At 40.7% G+C, this 24,294-nt stretch overlaps 3 protein-coding genes and 1 pseudogene across 3 annotated transcripts; all 4 read right to left on the reverse strand.

Annotated features, from left to right (window-relative positions):
* Window positions 1-1,707: 1,707 nt before the first annotated feature.
* LOC128051560 (olfactory receptor 7G1-like) lies at window positions 1,708-2,646 on the reverse strand. The gene has a single exon (XM_052644188.1). It carries the CDS (start codon window positions 2,644-2,646, stop codon window positions 1,708-1,710), a length of 939 nt encoding a protein of 312 aa, XP_052500148.1.
* Window positions 2,647-10,411: 7,765 nt separating this feature from the next.
* On the reverse strand, window positions 10,412-11,354 carry LOC128051570 (olfactory receptor 7G1-like). Its single transcript, XM_052644197.1, is given in 2 exon segments — window positions 10,412-11,327; window positions 11,329-11,354. Coding segments are annotated over 2 exon segments (936 nt in total). The 5' UTR covers window positions 11,349-11,354.
* A 5,129-nt stretch (window positions 11,355-16,483) lies between these two features.
* On the reverse strand, window positions 16,484-17,443 carry LOC128051565 (olfactory receptor 7G2-like). The gene has a single exon (XM_052644193.1). It carries the CDS (start codon window positions 17,420-17,422, stop codon window positions 16,484-16,486), a length of 939 nt encoding a protein of 312 aa, XP_052500153.1. The 5' UTR covers window positions 17,423-17,443.
* A 5,432-nt stretch (window positions 17,444-22,875) lies between these two features.
* On the reverse strand, window positions 22,876-23,805 carry LOC128050496 (olfactory receptor 7G3-like; annotated as a pseudogene).
* Window positions 23,806-24,294: the final 489 nt, after the last annotated feature.

Raw genomic sequence — 24,294 nt, forward strand, 5'->3', positions numbered from 1 at the left:
ACTAATAATTATCTATTTTTATTATGTATTTTATTATATTACCCAGACCAGAAGAAAAAGGCTGATAAATATAACAATAAAAGAAAACAAATCAAATTGTTAAAGCAAGTGGAGAAATACATGGGATCAATAACATTATAAGACTCAAGGTTAGAGGAAATTTGTGAAACATGATAACACTATTAAATTTTACTAGGGCATTGGTCTAAGTGTTTATCATCCTTATGGAGATTAACTTTGCAGCAATAATTGCACTCAGGTGGCTCAGTAGTAAAGAATCCACCTGCCAATGCAGGAGACACAGGAGGCTCAAGGTTCGATCCCTGGGTTGGGAAGATCGCCTGCAGTAAGAGATGACAACTGGCATCAGTGTTCTTGCCTGGAAAATTCCATGGACAGAGGAGTCTGGCAGGTTATAGAGTTGGACACCACTGAGTGACTGAGCACACACACGATAAGTATAAGGCTTTCACAGTAATTTGTTCTTTATCTGAAACTGGATTAAGTCATTGGCATATGATCCTATTCTCAGTGATAGGACTGAAGATAATATCTTATGGATGATGCAATGGAAACATCTATTGTTAATAGACCCTCAATTAACAATAGACCCAGAGAAGGGCAGTTGATTGTACTGGCCTCTGGGATTCATATCTAGATATGATGCCTGCATCTGATTCAGCCATCTGAGTCCATGAGGGGAGTCAGTCCTGGGTTGAAGCTACTTCACGGAGGAATGAATGATTCTCTGCTCTCCCATGCCCACACATTTTGTACCTCTGAAATCCTTGTAATGAGGATAACTATCTTCATTGCTTGAGCATGTTAGAGGAAGGATATCTTTATCTTATTAGAAAGGATTCCTCATTAACCAATTTCAAATATCATGCAATCATTTCAAACCATGGTGATAATCTAATCACAAATTTTTATAGATGATGAAGCTGAGTGTTGTGGATGTTAATGTTGCCCCACATATGTCTGATTTACCAGTGAGTGACCAGTTTTAAGAATTCCTGAACTGTGGTAAGGAAGATCGGCCACCATGTCTCATAGCAGGCTTAACTCTGGGGTGCAGTTCACATGGTGCAATCCACGTTTCTACCTCTGTATGACCACAGACTTCTTTAAACCTTGACCTATCCAACTTTTCCCACTTCTCTTGTGCTGAGAACATTCCACCCCAAATTATCATACTGAGAAGATCTGCCTCAGATTCAGCTTCTGTTTGCTATAACAAAAAACCTTAGAGAAAGGTAATTTGTGGCAACCATCACAGATCTAGAGACTTCCCTAGTGGTCCAGTGGTTACTCCATGCTCCCAAGGCAAAGGGCTCAAGTTTGATCCCTGGTCAGGGAACTGGATCCCACATTCTGCAACTAAGAGTTCACATGTTGCAGCTAAAGACCTTGCATGTCACAACTAAGATGTTGCCCAGCCAAATAATTAAATTGAAAAAGAAAGAAAGAAAGAAACCACAGAGCTAGAAAAACAACAAGTTGGGTTTCAATCCTAAGTTGAAATGTAGTTGGCCATCATGTTATCTATTCACTTAAGAACTTGGTAACACAACATTGCAAATCAACTATACTTCAATAAAATTAAAAAAAATAGCTTGGTGATGAAAGTGTCAGGCAGAGTAGTTCATTCATATTATTTTAATTTTGATTCATTCTAGAGTACCTAGCCAAAATCAGGTGGTACAGTCACAGTGAAGATATTCTCCCAAAGAGCTTCCTCAAGGCTCCCTTCACGTCTTTGTTCCTCAGGCTGTAGATGAAGGGGTTCATCATGGGAGTGACCACAGTGTACATCATGGAAGCCACTGCAATCTTCCTAGAGGATTCAGTAACTGCAGAACTAATATACACCCCAAAAGCTGTCCCATAGAACAAGGACACAACTGAGAGGTGAGACCCACAAGTGGAAAAAGCTTTATACTTTCTGCTTGATGATGGCATTCTCAGAATGGATGAAACAATTTGAATATAAGAGAAAATGATTCCAAAAAGAGGAATGCCACCAAATACACCAGCTGCTGAATATATCAGGATGTTATTGATGAGGGTGTCAGAACATGCAAGTTTGATGACCTGAACAACTTCACAGAAGAAGAGGGGGATTTCCAGGTCTGTGCAGAAGGACAGTCGCAACACCATCAGACCGTGGAGCAGGGCGTCTGCAGTGCTGGTGAACAAGGAGAGTAGAATCAGCTGAACACAGAGGCGAGGGTTCATGATGACTGTGTATCTCAGTGGATGACAAATAGCCACATAGCGGTCATAGGCCATTACTAAAAGGAGAAAATTTTCCCACAAAACAAAAGTCAGGGCAAAGCAGATCTGGGTGATGCAGCCTGTAAAAGTGATGCTCTGACTCTGTGCTTGGATGTTCACTAGGATCTTTGGGATCATGGTTGTGCTTAAACAGATGTCTGTAAAGGACAGATGGGAGAGAAAGAAGTACATGGGGGTGTGGAGGTGGGAGTCAGAGATGACAGCCAGGACGATGAGCAGGTTTCCCAGGACAGTGACCAGGTACATGGACAGGAACAGGTTGAAGAAGATGGTCTTCAATTCTGGATCCTCTGTCAGTCTCATAAGATGGAATTCTGAAACATCTGTGTGGTTGATGCTGTGACTCATGCTGTTGATGAGTCTGATTAAAAAGATGTGATAACCAGGAAACTTCCCTGGTGATCCAGTGGCTGAGACCCCACACTCCCAATGCAAGGGGCTTGGGTTCAATCCCTTGCCAGGAACTAGATTCCACAACTAGAAGATTCTGAGTGCTGCAACTAAGGCTCAGTGCAGCCAAATAAATATTCTTTTAAAAAGATGTAAAGAGACAATGAGATATGTAGTCCTTGAAGAAGAATCAAGGGTATTGAAAGAGGTAAATGCCACTTGGGGAACGGAAGAAGACAAACTGAGGGAACAAAAAAGGAATGCCTTCTTTATGCATTTTTATTCCTGGGTTCCTTTTAAAAAAAATGATGTGGATATTTCAAAGCACAAACAATTCTAGAAAGTTTTAAGACTTGGTTGTATTTTTAAGTTATACTATCTGTGCTCTTCTGCTTACTAAAAACATTTGGTGACTTTTTAAAGAGAAACAGTAGGCTAAGGAGGCAGTGAAGATTCTATGTAACCAGCAACTTCAGTACCATGCATCAGAAACAATATAAAGATATATCAAGAAACAGGAAAGATAAGGTGAAATTACCAAACTTTCTGCCCACTCACACCACCACAGGAACACAGAGATGTCAGAAGAAAAAAAGTTACATTATTTGATGTAGGGAATAAACCTATAGATACCAAGGGGGAAAAGGGAATGGGATTAATTGGGAGATAGGATTGACATATATACACCATTATGTATAAAACAGATAACTAATAAGAACCTACTATATAGCACAAAGAACTCTACTTAATGCTCCGTGGTAACCTAAATGGAAAGGAAATATAAAAAAGAGGCGCTCACTTTTTCATGGGTATATCTATAACTGATTTGCTTTGCTGAACAGCAGAAACTAATACAACATGGTAAAACAACGATACTCCAATAAAAATTAAAAAAATAAAACTACACTTCAGTTAACAAAAGTCTGAAAAAAAGTCACCCCATTGTAGAACAAGCAGATTTCTACTCAGGAAGAAAAGCTCAAGGTCACAGCAAAGAATATGGTATTAGTAAAACAGATGTTTACAAATATTGGTACAAAATACAAAAAAAAAAGTGTGACGATGACATAAGTTAGGCAGAGACTGGTTTCTAACCATCTGATGTAGGTACTGTCTTCACAGCCTTTCCTGGATAAACCTATACCAAAATATTTGCCCTCATTTCCAGACATTCACAAAGGGATATCACCTGTGATACCTGGCTGGGATCACAATAGCAAGAGGCTTGACACCTCTGAGGTACCATAGAGAGGAGCTGTCCTTAGGAAGAACAAAAGATCTGAGTGAGTCACCATGTCCTGGGCAGGAGGAATCCTTTATGAGAGGTCTCAGTTGCGCTTCTTCCTTCCTGAGAGAGACTGCTGACTGAGGTGGTCACAAGCATATTACTGTCTTGAACCCTGGAGATTCAATTTCCAAAGTTCCTCATTAACCAGCCAATTCATTGTCACTGTAATCCCAGGACAGTGCAAAATCTTAAGGTGAAGACTACATGAGAGAAATTTAAGATGGCCGATTTTCTGACTCTATGAGGCCAAGTGGACACCATTCATTTTTCTGTGTCTGTGCAGGCTCATGCCCATCTCTTAATTTTTTCATGGAATTGCAAGAGGTTCCAATGTCATGGCAAAACACTAGTGTGCAGATTTAATCTCAGTATATTTATTTAGATTTTACCCAATAATTGGAGATGGTATTCCACATTAATGTTAATTAAAATATTTTTCATCTTTAAGGAGATCAATGTTTTGTTTTCATGTGCCTGTCCATTTCTTCCCTCCATTTTTCACTGCTACTGTATGAATTTTGTTAACCTACAACTGTCATGATATAGTAAACCAACAGGAGACAAGATGGCATTGTAAAGTCACTCCTGACCATCTTAGTGTATTTTGCTTCAAACACATAAAATAATAGAAAAGTATAAAAGTCATAGAGGTATAAAAAGTTAAAAGCCAAGGGCTCGTGGAGGTTTGTTATTGAAAAATTAGCGTGAACTTGAAGTCTTGGACACTGCCTGGGACCCCACTGCCTGGGACCTTAACTCTAGACTTAACACAGTAGAAAGTTTCAAAAGAAGCCTCAAAGGCAAAACCAAATCAAGCTACCTGATGGTATGGTGGCTGGATTTTTTATACTCTCAAAATCAGTGGGCAGCAGGAATTAGTTATTAGAGTGAACTCAAGGCTAGTTTTTGGTAAGGGCAGCTGTGAAGCTGTTGCATGATAAAACACGAGAAACGGAGGAAGGGAAAAAACATAGCAACTAAAATGAATCCACAATTCAAACTTCAAAATAGCCTGGAAGAGCTAGGTGCCAAAAAGCTTAACATATCAAACCAAGACTGAGATCATCAATCCACTCTAGGGTAAGATTTTAAAATTTTTATTTTTTTAATTGGTGAAAAATTGCTTTACAGTTTTGCGTTCCTTTCTGCCATACAACAATGCAAATCAGTCATAATTATATATATCCCTTTCCTCTGACCCTCCCTCCCCTCCCCTCATCCCACCTTTCTAGGTCATCACAGAGCGCCAGGTAGGGCTCCTTGTGTGGTTTAGCAACTTCCTCCTAACTGTTTTGCACATGAGAGTGTATATATGTCAATGCTACTTTCTAAATTCATCCCGCCCTCACCTTCCCCCACTGTGTCTACAAGCTCGTTCTCTACTAGGTTCATCAGTACCATTTTGCTAGATTCCATATATATGTGTTCATATACAGTATTTGTTTTTCTCTGACTTACTTCACTCTATTTGACAGGCTCTAGGTTCATCCACTTTTCTACAACTGACTCAAATTCATTCTCTTTTATGGCTGAGTAATATTCCACTGTATAAATATACCACAACTTCTTTATCCAGTCATCAGCTGATGGACATCTAGGTTTGTTCCCTGTCCTGGCTAGTGTAAATATTGCTACAGTGAGCACTGGGGTACATGTACCTTTTAGAATTGTGGTTTTCTCAGGGTATATGCCCAGTAGTGGGATTGCTGAGTCATATGGTCAATTCACTCCTAGTTTTTAAAGGAATCTCCATACTGTTTTCCATAAAGGCTATACAGGATAAGAATTTTTAAATAAATGTTTGCTTTTTACAGGGGACTTCTTTCACTCAGCATACCTTTGAGAATTATACAAGTTGTTGAGAGTATCAATACCTAACTCTTTTTATTGCTCCTTTCTATTATAATACAGCACATTATTTATGCATTGTTCAGAGAAGTACACATGTTTTTGTTTAGGTCAGTTATGAAAAGAGCCAGTGTATTTATGAACAGTGTGGTGATATATGCTTTCATTTATGTGGTATTATGAGAAATACAAAGCTGTAAGGATGCAGAACAGATCAGTGGCTCATAGTGATTCACAAAGACAAAGGAATGTGTGATTACAGTATAACACAAGATAGTTTATCAATGAATGGTGTAACTGCCTTGTATTCTGAGTGTAGTGGTGGTTCTAAGAATTGATACATGAGTTGAAATATAAACAGCCAAGGACTTCCCTGGTGGTCCGGTAGCTCAGACTCCATACTCCCAATGCAGGGGGCCCAGGTTTGATCCCTGGTCAGGGAACTAGATCCCACATGCCCCAACTAAGACCTGGCCCAGCCAAATAAATGAATAATTTTTTAAAATAAAAATTAAAAGTAGGCATTTCCCTGGTGGTCCAGTGGTTAGGTGGTTAGGTAGTTATGAATCTACCTTGTAATGCAGGGGACAAAGGCTGAACCCTGGTTGGAAAGCTACAATTCCAAATGCCTCAGAGCTTGTAAGTCCATGTACCACAACTGGAAACTCTGTGTGCCACAACAAAAGATTCCACATGATGCAACTAACATCCGACACAGCCAAATAAATAAATAAATATTTTTTAAAAATCTCTTCAACTAACAGTGAAAAGCTTTCCACAAAGAAAAATTTCTAAATAAAAAATTAATTTATTAATTAAAAACAAAATAAAGAACAGTACACAGAAGTGCATTAAATTGTATGATATTTTAACAATAAAATTTGGAAAGATTAAAACATAAGTATAGATAGTGGAGCACTGGTAAAGAATGCAGGAGATGCAAGAGACACAGGTTGGATCGTTGGGTCAGGAAGATCCCCTGGAGTAAGAAACTCTGAAACTCTGTTTTCAGTTGGGTATAGCCAACTGAATATATATACCCACTCCAGCCTTCTTGCCTGGAAAGTCCCTTGGGTAGAGGAGCCTGGTGGGTTACAGTCCTTGGGGTCACAAAGAGTCAGACATGACTGAGCACATACACACACACACACACAAACATACACACACACAGACAGTACTCTTAAAGACAAAAAGGAACCTGTGCATTAGAAATTAAAATGAAATATATATATATGTATACACATCTTTATTCCTAAGAGAACTATATATAATAGCCAAGAGGTGGGAGCTTCCCAAGTGTCCACCAGAGGATGAACTGATAAACAAAATGTGTATATACATATGATGGAATATTATTCATTCTTAGCAAGGGAGGAAAGCCTGCCGCATGCTACAACGTGCATGGAGCTTGGGAACATTAAACTAAGTGAAACAAGCCAATCAGAAAAAGACAAATTTCACTTACAAGAAGTATCTGAAATACTGAAATTTATAGAAAAGGAAAGTAAAACAGTGGTTACAGGGGTTAGGAAGATGAGGTAAAGGAGAGTTACTGTTTAAAGGAAACTGAATTTCAGATTTACAAGATGAAAAATTTCCTATCCTGAACACTTTTAATTGTGAACTTAAAAATAATTAGGGTGGTATAATTTTATACAATGTGTATTTTAACACTACAAGAAAGAAGAAAATTAGTATATGTAGACTGATAAATGTCTCTGCTTTTGAATATATACTATCTAGGTTGGTCATAACTTTTCTTGCAAGGAGTAAGCATCTTTTAATTTTGTGGCTGCAGTCACCATCTTCAGTGATTTTGGAGCCCCCAAAAATAAAGTCTGACAGTGTTTCTACTGTTTCCCCATCTATTTCCCATGAAGTGATGGGACCAGATGCCATGATCTTCGTTTTCTGAATGTTGAGCTTTAAGCCAACTTTTTCACTCTCCTCTTTCACTTTCATCAAGAGGCTTTTTAGCTCCTCTTACTCCTTACGCTTACTCCTTGGAAGAAAAGTTATGACCAACCTAGATAGTATATTCAAAAGCAGAGACATTACTTTGCCGACTAAGGTCTGTCTAGTCAAGGCTATGGTTTTTCCAGTGGTCATGTATGGATGTGAGAGTTGGACTGTGAAGAAGGCTGAGCACCGAAGAATTGATGCGTTTGAACTGTGGTGTTGGAGAAGACTCTTGAGAGTCCCTTGGACTGCAAGGAGATCCAACCAGTCCATTCTGAAGGAGATCAACCCTGGGATTTCTTTGGAAGGAATGATGCTAAAGCTGAAACTCCAGTACTTTGGCCACCTCATGAGAAGAGTTGACTCATTGGAAAAGACTCTGATGCTGGGAGAGATTGGGGGCAGGAGGAGAAGGGGACGACCCAGGATGAGATGGCTGGATGGCACCACGGACTCGATGGACGTGAGTCTGAGTGAACTCCGGGAGTTGGTGATGGACAGGGAGGCCTGGCGTGCTGCAGTTCATGGGGTTGCAAAGAGTCGGACACGACTGAGCGACTGAACTGAACTGATAAAACAAATATTGCAAAATAGTAACTGTTGAATGCAAGCAGTCCATAAATGGTTTTTCATTGTATCATTCTTTCAATTTTTGCTGTATTTTTAGTTTTTCACTATCAAAAATTGAAAAAGAAGAAAGGACATATATTGTATGAATTGTATGACATATATTGTAAGAATTTTCTAGATTAGAAACATTTATAGAGACAGAAAAGGGAACAGAGATTGCCAGGGACTGAGGCATGGGGAGAGTCAAAGGTGATGAAAAATAGGTGGAGGAGTTCTTTGGTTGTGCAGTGGTCAGGAATCTGCCTACCAATGCAGGGGACACAGGTTCCATTCCTGGCCTGGGAAGATCCCACATGCTGTGGAACAACTAACCCTGCATGCCACAACTACTGAAGCCCACGTGCCTGGAGCCTGTGCTCTGCAACAAGAGAAGCCACTGTCAACAGTGGAGAAACAGACAAAGAGAACAGACCCATGGACACGGGGATGGGCAGGAGGGAGAGGGTGAGATGTATGGAGAGAGTAACATGGAAACTTACAACATCGTATGTAATACAGACAGCTAATGCGAATTGGCTGTATGACTCAGGGAACATAGACAGGGCCTCTGTGACAATCTAGAAGGGTGGGATGGGAGGTTCAGGAGCAGGGGACATGGGTGTACCTATGGCTGATTCTTGCTGATGTTTGAGAGAAAGCAACAAAATTCTGTAGAGCAATTATCATTCAATTAAAAAACAAATAAATAAAAAACATGCCAGTGGGGGGGTGGGGGGAGAGACAGAGAGAGAGAAAAGCCACTGCAATGAGAAGCATGAGCAGCACAAGGAAAAGTAGCCTCTACTCACTGCAACTAGAGAAAGCCCACACAGCAACAAAGACCCAGCACAGCCAAAAAGGAAAATAGGTGGAAACAGAATGTGCTGATGACTGCACAGCAGTGTGAATGTTAATAGGACACACAATGGCACACTTGAAACACATCACAATTGCAATTCTTATGTTTTACATTTTACCACAATTTTAAAGAGTAAAATGAGAATACAGTAGGCATATTATTTCATTTATAGAACCTCAGTACCAACTTTTCCATCTGAAGGTAATATGACACCATGGAAATAGCGACTAAAAATAGACCCTCAGTCAACAACAGACCCAGAGAAGGACAGTTGTCTTGGATTCTGGGAATCACCTCGAGGTATGATGCCTCCATCTGATGCAGCCGTATGAATCCATGAGGGGAATCAGCTGCAGCATGAAGCCTCTCCATGGAGGAATGAATGAATCTCTACTCTCTTGTGCCTGCATATTTTCTGCCTCTGAAATTCTTATAATGAGGATAACTATCTTTACTGTTTGAACATATTAGAGCAAGGATGTATGTGCTGTGTGCTAAGTCACTTCAGTCATGTCCGACGCTGTGTGATCCTATGGACTGTAGCCTGCCTTTAGAAAGTTTTCCTCACTAATCAAGTTCAAATAGCTCACAATCTTTTCCAATGACTGGATAAGCTAATCATGGCAACTTTACAGATGATGAAGCTGAATACTGTGGATGCAAATATCAGCTTACGCATGTCCCATTTACCAGTGAACAACCCCAGGAACTCCCAAACTGGGGTGTGAAAGAGCAGCCAACATGTGTTACAATAGCCTTAATTCTAGAGTGCAGTTCACAGGGTGCTATCTAGGGAATCAGACAGAATCTATCTTTGCATGACCACAAACTTGATTAAATCCTTTCCTTCACCTTCTCTGATATCCTTTATGCTGAGAACATTCCCCAGCGAAACTACTATAGCACAAACCTCTGCCTCAGACTCAGCTTCTCTTGGCCCTAACCAAAAACCTTATCTTAGAGAACTGAAACTTTGTGTCAAACATCACAGAGCTAGACAAAGAATAAGTTGGGTTTAAACCCTAAATTAAAATGCACTTAGCCATCATGTTATATATTCATTTAAGAACCTGGTGATGAAAGAGTCAGGCAGTCTAGCTCATCAGTAATCCTCTAATTTGGCCTTATTCTAGTAGCCTTATCTCAAATTCAGGGACACATCACAGTAAAGAAAGGACACTACCAATGAGGTTCCTCAAAGCTCCTTTCATGTCCCTGCTCCTCAGGCTATAGATGAAGGGGTTCATTATGGGAGTGACCACAGTGTACATCAATGAAGTCACTGCAGTTTTCCCAGAGAACTCAGAAATGGAAGAACAAATATACAGTCCAAAACCTGTTCCATAGAACAAGGAAACAACTGAGAGGTGAGACCCACAGGTAGAAAAAGCTTTATACTTTCTGCTTGATGATGGCATTCTCAAAATAGAGGAAATGATTTGAGTATAAGAGAAAATGATTCCAGAAAAAGGAATGCCACCTAATATGCTTACTGCAAAATACAGGACAATATTATTAATAAGGATGTCAGAGCAGGCAAGCTTGATGAGCTGAACAGCTTCACAGAAGAAAAGGGAGATTTCCAAGTCTGTGCAGAAGGACAGTTGCAACACCATCAGACTGTGGAGCAGGGCGTCCGCAATGCTGATGGATAATGAGATGAGAATCAGCACAGCACAGAGGTGGGGGTTCGTGATGACAGTATATCTCAGGGGGTGACAAATGGCCACATAGTGGTCATAGGCCATTGCTCCAAGGAGAAAATTTTCACAACTAACATAAATCAGGGCAAAGCAGATCTGGGTGAGACAGCCTGTGTAAGTGATGCTCTGATTCTGGGTTTGGACATTCACTAGAATCTTTGGGATCATGGTTGTGTTTAAACAGGTATCAGTAAAGGACAGATTGACGAGGAAGAAGTACATGGGGGTGTGGAGGTGGAGGTCAGAGATGACAGCCAGGATGATGAGCAGGTTTCCCAGGACAGTGACCTGGTACACGGACAGGAACAGGCTGAAGAAAATGGTCTTCAGTTCTGGGTCCTCTGTCAGTCTCATGAGAAGGAATTCTGAAACATGTGTGATTTCTGGATTCCATGTTGTTGATGATCTGATGAAAAAGATGTGGTTAAAAAAGACATGGAAACCTGCGATCCCTAGATGAGCATCAGGAGTATCACAAAGATCCACACCGTCTTGGGAAGGGAAGGAGATTAATGAAGGGAGGGGAAAAGTAATGCCTTTTGCATGCATATTTTTCTGTTCTTAAAAAAAATATACCCAAAGTTGGTATATCAGAGCATGAGCAGTTAATTCTAGAAAGGATAAAGACATGGTTCTTTTATAAATTAACTGTACTGTTCTGATTATTTGAAACATTAGGGGACTTCCCTGATGGTCCAGTAGCTAAGACACTGTGTTCCCAATGTAGAGAGCCTGGGTTTGATCCCTGGTCAGGGAACTAGATCCCATATGCTATAACTAAGACCTGTAAAAAAATTAGTAATTTTATAAAGAGAAACAGATGAGGGAGGCCACTGAAAATTTTGCCTGGATCCCCAGTGACCTCAGGACCAGGGAAAAGAAATAATACATAGGTATGTCAAGAACCAAAAATGGAAAGATAAGATGAAACTTATCAACTTTTCTCCCCTCCCCTACAATGACAGATGCACAAAGAAATGTTGGACAATTCTTTAAAAGTCACCCTGTATCTGAACAGGAAGATTTCTAATCAGAAAGAAGTACAAGGTCATATAGAGAGTTTCATATTAGTAAATCAAATATGCTTACAAATATTGGTACAAATATAAAAAAGGTAAAGATGTCATATGTTAGGCAGAGAGATTGGGCTCTAATCATCTGATGTATATGCTGTTTTCACAGCTTCCCCTGTATGAACCTGTACCAAAACACCAAATATTCACTAAAGGAATTTAGGCTACCTTGTTGGTATCACAGTGGAAAGATGCTTGACATCTCTGATGTACCATACAGAACAGCTGTCCTTAGGAAGAACAGAAGGTCTGAGTGAGTCACCAGCTCCTGGGCAGGAGGGATCATTTATGGGAAGAGTCTCAGGTGTGCTACTACTTTCCTAGAAAAGGTATAGTTGATTGAGGTAGTCATAGGCAGATCACAGGCTTGAACCCTGGAGATTCAATTTCCAAAGCTCCTCATTAACCAGGCAATTCATTGTCACTGTGATCCCAGGACAATGCAAATCCTTAGGATCAAAACTGTACATGGGAGAAATTCAAGATGGTTGCTTTTCTGACCCCATGAGGCCAAGTGGACTTTTCTGCATCCGTACTGGCTCATGTTCATCACTTAACTTTTCATAAAGCTGTAAGGGGTTACAATGTCATCCCAAGACAACAGTGGTCAAGCATAATCTCAGTTCAGTTCAGTTCAGTCACTCAGTAGTGTCTGACTCTTTGCGACCCCATGAATTGCAGCACACCAGCTCTCCCTGTCCATCACCAACTTCCAGAGTTCACTCAAACTCATGTCCATTGAGTCGATGATGCCATCCATCCATCTCATCCTCTGTCGTGCCCTTCTCCTCCTGCCCCCAATTCCTCCCATCATCAGGGTCTTTTCCAATGAGTCAACTCTTCGCATGAGGTGGCCAAAGTATGGGAGTTTCAGCCTCAGCATCAGTCCTTCCAATGAACACCCAGGACTGATAATCTCAGTACATTTAATTATATTTTATCCATTATTTAACTGGAGAAGGCAATGGCACCCCACTCCAGTACTCTTGCCTGGAAAATCCCATGGATGGAGGAGCCTGGTAGGCTGCAGTCCATGGGGTCGCGAAGAGTCAGACATGACTGAGTGACTTCACTTTCTCTTTTCACCTTCATGCATTGGAGAAGGAAATGGCAACCCACTCCAGTGTTCTTGCCTGGAGAATCCCAGGGACGGGGGAGCCTGGTGGGCTGCCATCTATGGGGTTGCACAGAGTCGGACACGACTGAAGTGACTTAGCAGCAGCAGCAGCAGCAGCAGCAGCAGCAGCAACGGTATATTTAAAATGGATAACCAACAAGGACCTACTGTATAGCTCAGGGAACTCTGCTCAGTGTTATGCTGCAGCCTGGAGAGGGGGGAAGTTTGAGGGAGAATGGATGCATGTATACATATGGCTGAGTTGCTTCACTGTTCACTTGAAACTATCACAATATTGTTAATGTGCTACACCCGAATACAAAATAAAAAATTTAAAAAAAGATTTTCACCTGTTTGTCAATTAACTCCTTTCACTGTTAACTGCTACTGTATGAACTAGCGAAGATACAAGTTTCTTGATATTTTAAAACCAACATGAGACAGGATAGCCTTGTATTGTCATCCCTTACTATCTTAACCTCATTTGCTTTGAACACATAAAATAATAGAAAATACAAAAGACTTAGAAATATAAAGATTAAAAAGCCAAAGGCATTTGTGGAGAGAATTGGGAGTGAACACAAGAGTTGGGGACTCTTTCTAGGACCACAACTTTGGACTTAGAACAACAGAAAGTTTCAAAAGAAGCCCCCGGGGCAGAACTGAATCAGGTTAGTCAGTGGTTTGGTAGGTGAATTTGGTGATGTTCTCAAAATCACTGAGTATCAAGGACTAGTTATCAGTCTGAATTCAAGGCTAGAGGACTGGTAATTGCCAAGGGCAACTGTAAATCTGTTAGGTGATAATGTATGAATACAAAAATGGAAGGAGAGAGAGGAAAAAACCTAGCAAGTAAAATGAATCTACAATTCAAATTTTAAATATCAGGAAGAATATGATCCTAAACTATTTAACCTACCAAACCAAGAATCAGATCATCAGTTTGTTCCAGGATAAGATTTTTTAAATAAACGTTTGATTTTTGCATGGGGCTTCTTTCACTCAGCATAATGCCACTGAGAATCATTCAAGTTGCTGCCTGTCTCAGTTATTCTTTACTGGTGTTTCTATTATAAAGATTTAACTGCAGTTTACTTATGCATATCCACGGAAGTACATGTGAGTTGATTTTGTCTTGGGCTATTTTGAGTGAACTACTCAAAGTATTCATGCACAGGTTGAGGGGATGTATGATTTCATTTATATGATATCATGAAAAGCACAAAAAAGTAAGGCTAAAAAGCAGATCAGTGGCTCACAGTGGTTCACAAACACAGAGGACCATGTGCCTACAGTCTAGTCCAGGGCAGTTTGTTGGCAGATGATGTAACTGCTCTGTATATTGACTGTGGCGGTGGTTGTAAGAATCAATGTATGTCTTAAAACACAGAGAGCCGCACACAAAAAGGGCATTTTGCTGTATGATCATTTTAAAACTAAATTTTTGAAAGATTAAATCGTGAGTATAGATAGCATTTTCAAAGAGAGACAGGAAAGTGTCTAGTTAAAAAATAACAATTCTAGGGAATTCTCTGATGGTCCAGTGATTAGGACTCTGAGCTTCGACTGTGGGGGCCTGGATTTGATCCCTAGTCAGGGAACAAAGATCCTACAAGCCAAGCAGTGCAGCCAAAAATAATGATAATAATAACAATTCTAAAAACAAATTTAATAAAACATCTGATATATTTACATACCTTTATTCATAGTAGCATGATTTACAATAACCAAGGGGTAGGAGCAGTGTCCATTCAAGTGTCCATCAAAGGATGAATAGGTAAACAAAATGTATTATATACATACAATGGAATTACTTTCCCCATATCAGGAATTAGTTAAGGAGGTGACTTATGACCATAGTCTCAGTGATAAGATAGAAGGTAATATCTTGTGGGGGTTTCCCCAGTGGCTCAGCAGCAAAGAATCTGCCTGCAATGCAGGAGAACAGGAGATTTGAGTTTGATCTCTGGTTGGGAAGATCTCCTGGAAGAGAGCATGGCAATCCACTCCAGTATCCTTCCCTGGAGAATCCCATGGACAGAGGAGCTCGGTGGCTACGGTCCATAAGGTCGCCAAGAGTTGGACATGACTGAAGCAACTTAGCACGCATACACAATCTTGTGGATGATACCATGTAAGTGTATATTATAAATAAAGCCTCGGTCAACAACAGACTCGGGGAAGGACAGTTGGGTTTTTTCCTCTGGGAACCATGTCTAGATATGATGCCTGCATCTGATGTAGGCATCTGGGCCCATGAGGGGAATCAACACTAGCATGAAGCCACGTCATGGAGGAATGAATGAATCTCTACTTTTCTGCTCCTGCACATTTTCTGCCTGTGAAATCTTTGTCATGAGAGATAACTATCTTTATAGTTTGGGCATGTTAGAGTCAGTATTTCTTTCCCTTATTTAAAGAAAGGCTTCCCCACAGATCAAGTTCAAAAACTTCACCGTCATTTCAAACTACTGAGATAATCTAATCATAGCAATTTTTTACAACTGATGAAGCTGAATATTCTGGATGTAAATATTGGATCACACATGTCCAATATATCAGTACAGTCTCAGGAACTCCTGAACTGGGGTATAAAAGATCAGCCACTATGTCTCACAGTAGGCTGACATCTAAGGTTCAATTCATATGGTGCTGTCCATAGAATCGAGCAGGATACATTTCTGCATGACCACAGATTTAAGTCCTTTCCCACTTTCTATAATAAAGATAAATTAATATTTTTCCCCACTTTCTTTGTGCTGAGAACATTCCCCATGAAATGACCATACCAAGAATATCTGCCTCAGATTCAGCTTCCATGTACCCTAACTGGAGAAATCTATTTTAGAGAATAGAAATCATTTGTCAAAAGTCACAGTCCTACAATTAGAGAACAAACTTATGGTTGCTGAGGAAAGGATGGGGAGAAGGGATAGTTAGGGAGTTTGGGATGGACATGTACCCTCTGCCATATTTAAAATGGGTAACCAACAAGGACCTACTGTATAGCACATGGAACTCTCCTTAATGTTGAGTGGCAGCCTGGATGGGAAGGAAGTATGGGGGAGAATGGATACATGTATATGTATGGCTGAGTCCCTTCACTATAAACTCTCACAACATTGTTAATAGGCTATAGTGCAATACAAAATAAACTTTAAAAAATCAGTGCTAAAAAAAAAAGCAAGTCAGGTATTAACCCTAAGTTAAAATGCATTTAGCTATCATATTATGTATTCATTTAAGAACCTGGTGGTGAAAAAGGCAGGCTTTCTATCTCATTAGCATTCCTTTTACTTTGATTCATTGTAGTGAACCCATCCCAAACCCAATGACACTTTACAGAAAAGAAGGTACCCTACCAATGAGTTTCCTCAAAGCTCCCTTCATGTCTCTGTTCCTCAGGCTGTAGATGAAGGGGTTCATCACAGGAGTGACCACCGTGTACATCAATGAAGCCACTGCAGTCTTCCTAGAAGAATTAGTAACTGCAGAACTAATATACACCCCAAAAGCTGTCCCATAGAACAAGGTAACAACTGAGAGGTGAGAGCCACAGGTAGAAAAAGCTTTATACTTTCTGCCTGATGATGACATTTTCAAAATGGAGGAAACAATTTGAATATAAGAGAAAATGATTCCAAAAAGAGGAACACCAGCAAATAAGCCAGCCACAAAATATATCAGGATGTTATTGATGAGGGTATCAGAACATGCAAGTTTGATGACCTGAACAACTTCACAGAAGAAGAGGGGGATTTCCAGGTCTGTGCAGAAAGACAGTCGCAACACCATCAGACTGTGGAGCAGGGCGTCCGCAATGCTGATGCACAAGGAGAGTAGAATCAGCTGAACACAGAGGCGAGGGTTCATGATGACAGTGTATCTCATTGGGTGACAAATAGCCACATAGCGGTCATAGGCCATTACTAAAAGGAGAAAATTTTCCCAACAAACAAAAGTCAGAACAAAGCAGATCTGGGTGATGCAGTCTGTAAAAGTGATGCTCTGACTCTGTGCTTGGATGTTCACTAGGATCTTTGGGATCATGGTTGTGCTTAAACAGATGTCTGTAAAGGACAGATGGGAGAGGAAGTAGTACATGGGGGTGTGGAGGTGGGAGTCAGAGATGACAGCCAGGACGATGAGCAGGTTTCCCAGGACAGTGACCAGGTACATGGACAGGAACAGTTTGAAGAGGATGGTCTTCAATTCTGGGTCCTCTGTCAGTCTCATGAGAAAGAATTCTGAAACATCTGTGTGGTTTCTTGGTTCCATATTGTTGATAAATCTGATGGGAAAGATGTGGCCCCTAGTTCAGCTGCAGGTGTATCGCCAGAGGCAAACACCAATTTGAGAAAGGAAGTAATGGAATAGAGGGACACACATTTTTTCATTACGTTGAATAAAGACTTGAAATTACTAAAAGCAGTGTGTCAACATTTGTTAATTATGGAAGGAGTTGAGCCATTTTTAAAATTACACCATCAGGCTTCCCTGGTGACTCAGTGGTCAAGAATTCATTTGCCAATTTAAGAGACATGGTTCGATCCCTGATCCAGGAAGATCCCACATGCCCCGAGGCAACTAAGCCCATGCACTACAACTATTGAGCTTGTGCTCTAGACCTTGGGAGCTGCAATGGCTGAGCTCACGCACAACTACTGAAGCCCACGTGCCCTAGCGCCTGTGCTCTGAAACAAGAGAAGTCACTGCAATGAGAAGTCTGCACACTGCAACTAGAGAATAGCCCCTGTCCTCAGCAACTAGAGAAAAGCCCTCTCAGCAATGAAGACTCAGCACAGCCAAAAATAAATAAATTATAAATTATCTTAAAAGATAAAATTACGCTATGTTGTTCTGATTATTTTTATAATAACATTTGGTAACTTTATTAGGAGAAGCAGGTAATCAGGGCTGATGAGTCTACCTGAATCATCACCTCCTTCCCCAGAGACCTCACAGCCTGGCAACAGAGATAATACAGAGCTGTGTCAAAAATCCAGAAGTACAAGATACGGTCACACTGCCCAAGCCTCCTCCCTGAATCGCTACAGAAAGGAAGTTAAACGGCAGCAACGTGGAAAACATGGAAAACAATCACCATGTTTGTAAATAAGCACATTCCTGCTGACAAGGCAAACAGTCTTTGAGAATGGAGAGGCAGTAGGAGACTGGCAGAATAAGAGCTGTTTGAAGATTACAGGAAAGATACAAGGAACATGTTGAGAAAATAGAAGACAGGCAAGAGGCAAATGGATGCCTTGGTTCTAATAATTTTATGTATGTCCTCTTCTCACAATTTCCCCTGGTTAAACTTGCGGTAAAACACCTCTCTTGATTGCCAAGCAGGAATGAAGGTTTACCTGAATGACTTTACTAGGTAATGACGGACCCTTGAAAAGATGCAATGATACGTCTCCTAGATGCTGAGTAATGGAAGCTGAAGTTTTAAAAAGAGGAGATGGACTGAGTGAAGCAGTAGGCTCCTGAGCAGGGCAGGGAGGAGGGTCATTTCCAGGAGGAGGCACATGTGTGCTGATATTATTGAGGAAGTGCTGTTGAGTGAGGCTGTCACTGACAATTTTTAGTCTCTGTACCTTTGGAGGACCAATACCCAAAGCTCCTCATTAGTCAAACAATTTTATCATCATGCTGATGCTAGGCCAGTGCAAATCCTTAAAGACCAAGAAGATATAATGGAAGAGTTTAGGGTGGTGGAGTCCCTGATGCTATGAGGCCAGGTATTCACCAGTCACTGTTCCACCTTTTTCTGCTCATATATATTTCACATCTAGTGCAAATGTGGACACACCATTCTTCTCTAATTGGACAACAGTATTCTTTTTTTTTTAGATACAACCAATGACATATCCACATAATCAATACTATCAGTTATAATTGGTTATGGTTTATAATTGTAGATGTGAAACTCATTCATTCATTCATTCCAGCCATATAAGAAGGAATGAAATTCTGACACATTACAGCATTACGCATTACAATCTTAAAAGCCTTATGCTATGTGAAATAAACCAAGCCAAAAAGGACAAATATTATATGATTTAAGTTATGAAGTATCTAGAATAGGCAACTTCGTAAAGACAGAAAGTAGAATGGTGGTTGCAGAGGATAAGGATTGGTTTTTAAGAGAGCTGGACTATATTGAAAGTTGTTTATTTCTGTACTGAGTAATAAAAGCACATTGATATTGATGCAGTGAGCAATGTCACATGTGGAGATATTTCACTGGAAGTTTACTTGCCTTGCTTTTTTCTTCACTATCCTGAAAGAACAATTATAAATTTTCATTTTTTGAATCACTTGTTTTAGTAGCTTATTTTTAAAGTGCTTGAATTTCTCAGTCTTTCCCTTTTGGACTGTGCTCTTCTTTCAAATACTTAACTTCTCTAAGGTCATAAAAATATCTTTGCATGTTATCTTCCAAGATTTTAATCACTTTGAATAGATATAAAATTTATCATTTCAAAAGTTGCTAACAGAGAAAAAGTAGGAATTTGACCGTCAATCAAGTTTTGCCCTATTTCATACATCAGGCAAGATTAAAATTCCAAAGTTGACCTGGATGGATTTTAAAATATTTAAAGTTAAATGTAAATTCTAATTAAGTCAGGGGCTTTGTTCTTTGGACTAACTGTGAAGAAACTGATGGAATATTTGTTTATTATGTTACAAATGGAATTTTGTTTACTACTCAAAGTGGTTCTCCTTTTAAAAAAGAAAAAATATTATTTCAGCCATTTAAAATGTACAATTCCATGGCATTAAGAACATCCACAGTGTTGTGTGACCACTAACATTATCCATTTCCTGATCATTTTCATCACCCTGAACAGAAATTCTTTATGTGTTAAATAATAAACTCTGAGAAATTCCCTGGCATTCCAGGATTAGGGAATTCCTGGCATTCTCACTGCTATAACCAGGGTTCAATCCCTGGTCAAGGAACTAAGATCCTGCAAGCCGTGATGAATGGCAAAAAACAAAAACAACAAAAAACGCCTGCAAATTCTGCATTTCATTCTTTTCTCAGAACTTTCAGAAGGAGCCCAACACTTTGACTTTTTCCCAGTGTAGCTGATTTCAGGCTTTTGACTTACAAGACTGCAAAAGAAAACATTTGTGTTGTTTTAAGATACTAAACCTGTGATATGTGTTACAATGACAGTGAGTAAGTGAAAGTTGCTCAGTTATGTCTGACTCTGCGACCCCATGGACTGGAGCCCATCAGGCTCCTCTGTCCACAGAATTCTTCAGGCAAGAATCCTGGAGTGTGTTGCCATTTCCTTCTCGAGGGGATCTTCCCAACCCAGGGACTGAACCCAGATCTTCTGCATTGTAGGCAGATTCTTTATCAACTAAGCCACCAGGGAAGTCCATTACAGTGAAAATAGGAAACTAATGCAAAACATGTCCCAATTCAGGCTGATAATAAAAACAATGTCTTTGGAGCATCTCCTGGGCAAGATTCTTTTTGCATTGCAAAAAGACCAAAGGAGAGGGAGAGAGTTTTATTTCTAGTTACTGTGTCTGCCAATATTAAATCTGTATGCAGGCCAAGAAGCAACAGTTAGAACTGGACATGGAACCGTAGACTGGTTCCAAATTGGGTAAGGAGTGTGTCAAGACTGTATTGTCACCCTGCTTATTTAACTTATATGCAGAGTACATCATGAAAAACGCTGGGCGGGAGGAAGCACAAGCTGGAATCAAGATTGCTGGGAAAAATGTCAATAACCTCAGATATGCAGATGACACCACCCTTATGATAGAAAGCAAAGAAGAACTAAAGAGCCTCTTGATGAAAGTGAAAGAGGAGAGTGAAAAAGTAGACTTAAAACTCAATATTCAGAAAACTAAGATCATGGAGTCCGGCCCCATCACTTCATGGGAAATAGATGGGGAAACAGTGGAAACAGTGACAGATTTAATTTGGGGGGGGGGGGGGGGGTGGTCCAAAATCACTGCAGATGGTGACTGCAGCCATGAAATTAAAAGACACTTGCTCCTTGGAAGAAAAGTTATGACCAACCTAGACAGCTTATTAAAAAGCAGAGCCATTACTTTGCCAACAAAGGTCTGTCTAGTCAAAGCTATGTTTTTTCCAGTAGTCATATACGGATGTGAGAGTTGGGCTATAAAGAAAGCTGAGCACTGAAGAATTGATGCTTTTGAACTGTGGTGTTGGAGAAGACTCGAGAGTGCCTTGGACTGCAAGGAGATCCAACCAGTCCATTCTAAAGGAAATCATTCCTGAATATTCACTGGAAGAACTGATGCTGAAGCTGAAACCAGTACTTTGGCCACCTGATGCGAAGAGCTGACTCATTTGAAAAGACCCTGATGCTGGGAAAGATTGAAAGTGGGAGGAGAAGGGGACGACAGAGCAAGAGATGGTTGGATGGCATCACTGACTTAATGGACATGAGTTTGAGTAAACTCCAGGAGTTGGTAATGGACAGGGAGGCCTGGAGTGTTGCAGTCCGTGGTGTTGCAAAGAGTTGGACACGACTGAGCAACTGAACTGAACTGAACTGAACTGAACTGATTGTATCTGAAAGTGCTTCCCTGGTGGCTCAGCAGTAAAGAATCTGCCTGCAATGTAGGAGATGCAATGGATGCAGGAGATGTGGGTTTGATCCCTGGGTCAGGAAGATCCCCTGGAGAAGGGAATGACAACCCACTCCAGCATTCTTGCCTGGGAATCCCATGCAAAGAAGAGCCTGATGGGCTACAGTCCACAGGGTCACAAAGATGGAGCAACTGAGCACGCACACATGTTGTGTCTGAAATGTCTTTGCCCAGCTATAGCCATTGGTGAGCATCAGGGGACCAGTCTTAAGAGGAAGGCAAGAAGAATGAAATGGAGTCCTGTGCTTTTGTGCCTAGACCTACCAGACCTTTGAAGTCACTGTTAGAAAAGATGATAATTGTTTTTATCATTTGACCCTGCTGGAGTCAAGACTTTTACCTTGTTATTGATGAAGGCTGGCATTCTCACTGACAGAGTTGAAGTAATTAAAATCTTCCAGAAGTAAATATGATAATATCATTATGCCAGTTTTGTAGATGAGGAAGCTGAGCTTAGAAAGTTCAAGTAAATTGTCAAAAGTCACAGAGCTATTGTTTAGTAGAAGTAGGATTCAAATTAAGGTGGTCTGATTCCAAAATTCTTACCCCCAAAAAATATAAAAATGAGAACTTTCCTGGTCTAGTGGCTAAGACTCTGCACTGCCAATGCAGGGGACCTGGATTCTATCCCTGGTCAAGGAACTAGATCCCACACGCTGCAACTAAGACCCAGAGTGGCCAAATAAATAAATATTTTAAAATAAAGTAAAATGAAATTAAAAAAAGAGAAACCCTAGTTTTTTAATTAAAAAAAAATTCTCATCCTTAACCATTTGATCTCTGGTATTAAGTATTTCAAGAAGTTGGTCAGACTTTCTGAAAGTCAGTCAGTTGTGTCCAACTCTTTGCACCCCTGGAACTCTTTACAGCCCCATGGATTGTAGTCCACCTGGCTCCTCTGTCCATGGGATTCTCCAGGAAAGAATACTGAAGTGGGTTGCCATTTTCTTCTCCAGGGAATCTTCCTGACCCAGGGATTGAACCTGCAGATTCAATCACTGCAGGCAGATTCTGAGCCACCAGGGAAGCCACCAGGGAAGGTCTATATTCTAGGAATATAAGTACAAAGCAACTGAACATCAATGGAAAGATGATATTCTAGAGATGAATTTCTTCAAAGCCCCCATCATGTCCTTGTTCCTCAGGCTACAGACAAAGGGATTCATCATAGGAGTGACCATAGTGTACACCACAGACACTATTGCACTCTTTCTGGAAGAATGAGTTGCTGCAGAACTAAGGTACACCCCAAAGCCTGTCTCGTAAAACAAGGAAACAACTTTTAATTGTGACTCACAGATAGAAAAATGCCTTATATTTTCCACCAGCTGATGGGATTTCCAGGACAGAAGAGACAATTCGAGTATAAGAGACAATTAGAGACAATTATCCCAGAGAGAGGAATAACACCCAACAGGCTGATCCCACTAAATACCCAAGTATGTTATTGATGAGGATGTTGAACAGGCGAGTTTGAGAATATGAGCTAGTTCACAGAAAAAGTGGGGAATTTTCAGGTCTGTGCAAAAGGACAGCCGCAGGGCCATCGGAGTGTGGAGCAGGGTGTCGAGAACACTAATAGAGAAAGAGACCAAAGCCAGCAGCCCGCAGAGCTTGGGGTTCATGATGGCCTTGTACCTCAGTGGGTGACAGATGGCCACAAATCGATCATAGGCCATCATCACCAGCACTCCATTCTCCAGTCCAGCAAACATCTGGACAAAGCAGATTTGTAACTGTGTAACTGATGGATTTGCTCTGGGTCTGGATGTTCACCAGCGTCTTAGGTACGGTTGTGGAGGTGAAACAGATGTCTACAAAGGACAAGTTGGAGAGGAAGAAGTACATGGGGGTGTGGAGGTGATGGCCAGGATGATGAGCAGGTTACCCAGCACAGTGACCAAGTACATGGACAGGAACAGGCAGAAAAGGAGGAGCTGCAATTCTGGATCCCCTGATAGTTCCAGAGGGAGGAATTCAGAGGTACTGGAGAGGTTTCCAGGTTTCATGCTGTCAGTGGAGCCGATAAAAAGATGGAGACAAGAAAACAAAACTTCAGAGAAACTTCCTTAATTTTGTGTCTGTGGGGTTTTTTCCTGTAAGATTTATTTATTTGTGGCTGCATTGGGATCTTGTTGCTGCTCGAGAGCTTTTCCTAGCTGTGTCAAGCTGTGGCTACTCTTCATTGTGGTGTGCAGGCTTCTTACTGAGTGGCTTCTCTTATCGCGGGGCACAGGCTCTAGGGTACTTGGGCTTTAGTAGTTGTGGCACACAGTCTTAGTTGCTCTGAGGCATGTGGGATCTTCCCAGAGCAGGGATTGAACCCGTGTCCCCGGTATTGGCAAGTGGATTCTTAAATACTGGACTACCAGGGAAGCCCCGTGTGTCTGTTTTGAAACCAAATCAATTACAGGTCTTTTTTTCTGCTTCCTCCTCTCCCCTTTTCTCATTTTACATTTCCACAAAAATGTCCTAAGTTTTTATAGTCCATCTATTGT

Source organism: Budorcas taxicolor, chromosome 7 (assembly GCF_023091745.1).
Source record: "Budorcas taxicolor isolate Tak-1 chromosome 7, Takin1.1, whole genome shotgun sequence".
NCBI lineage: Eukaryota > Metazoa > Chordata > Mammalia > Artiodactyla > Bovidae > Budorcas > Budorcas taxicolor.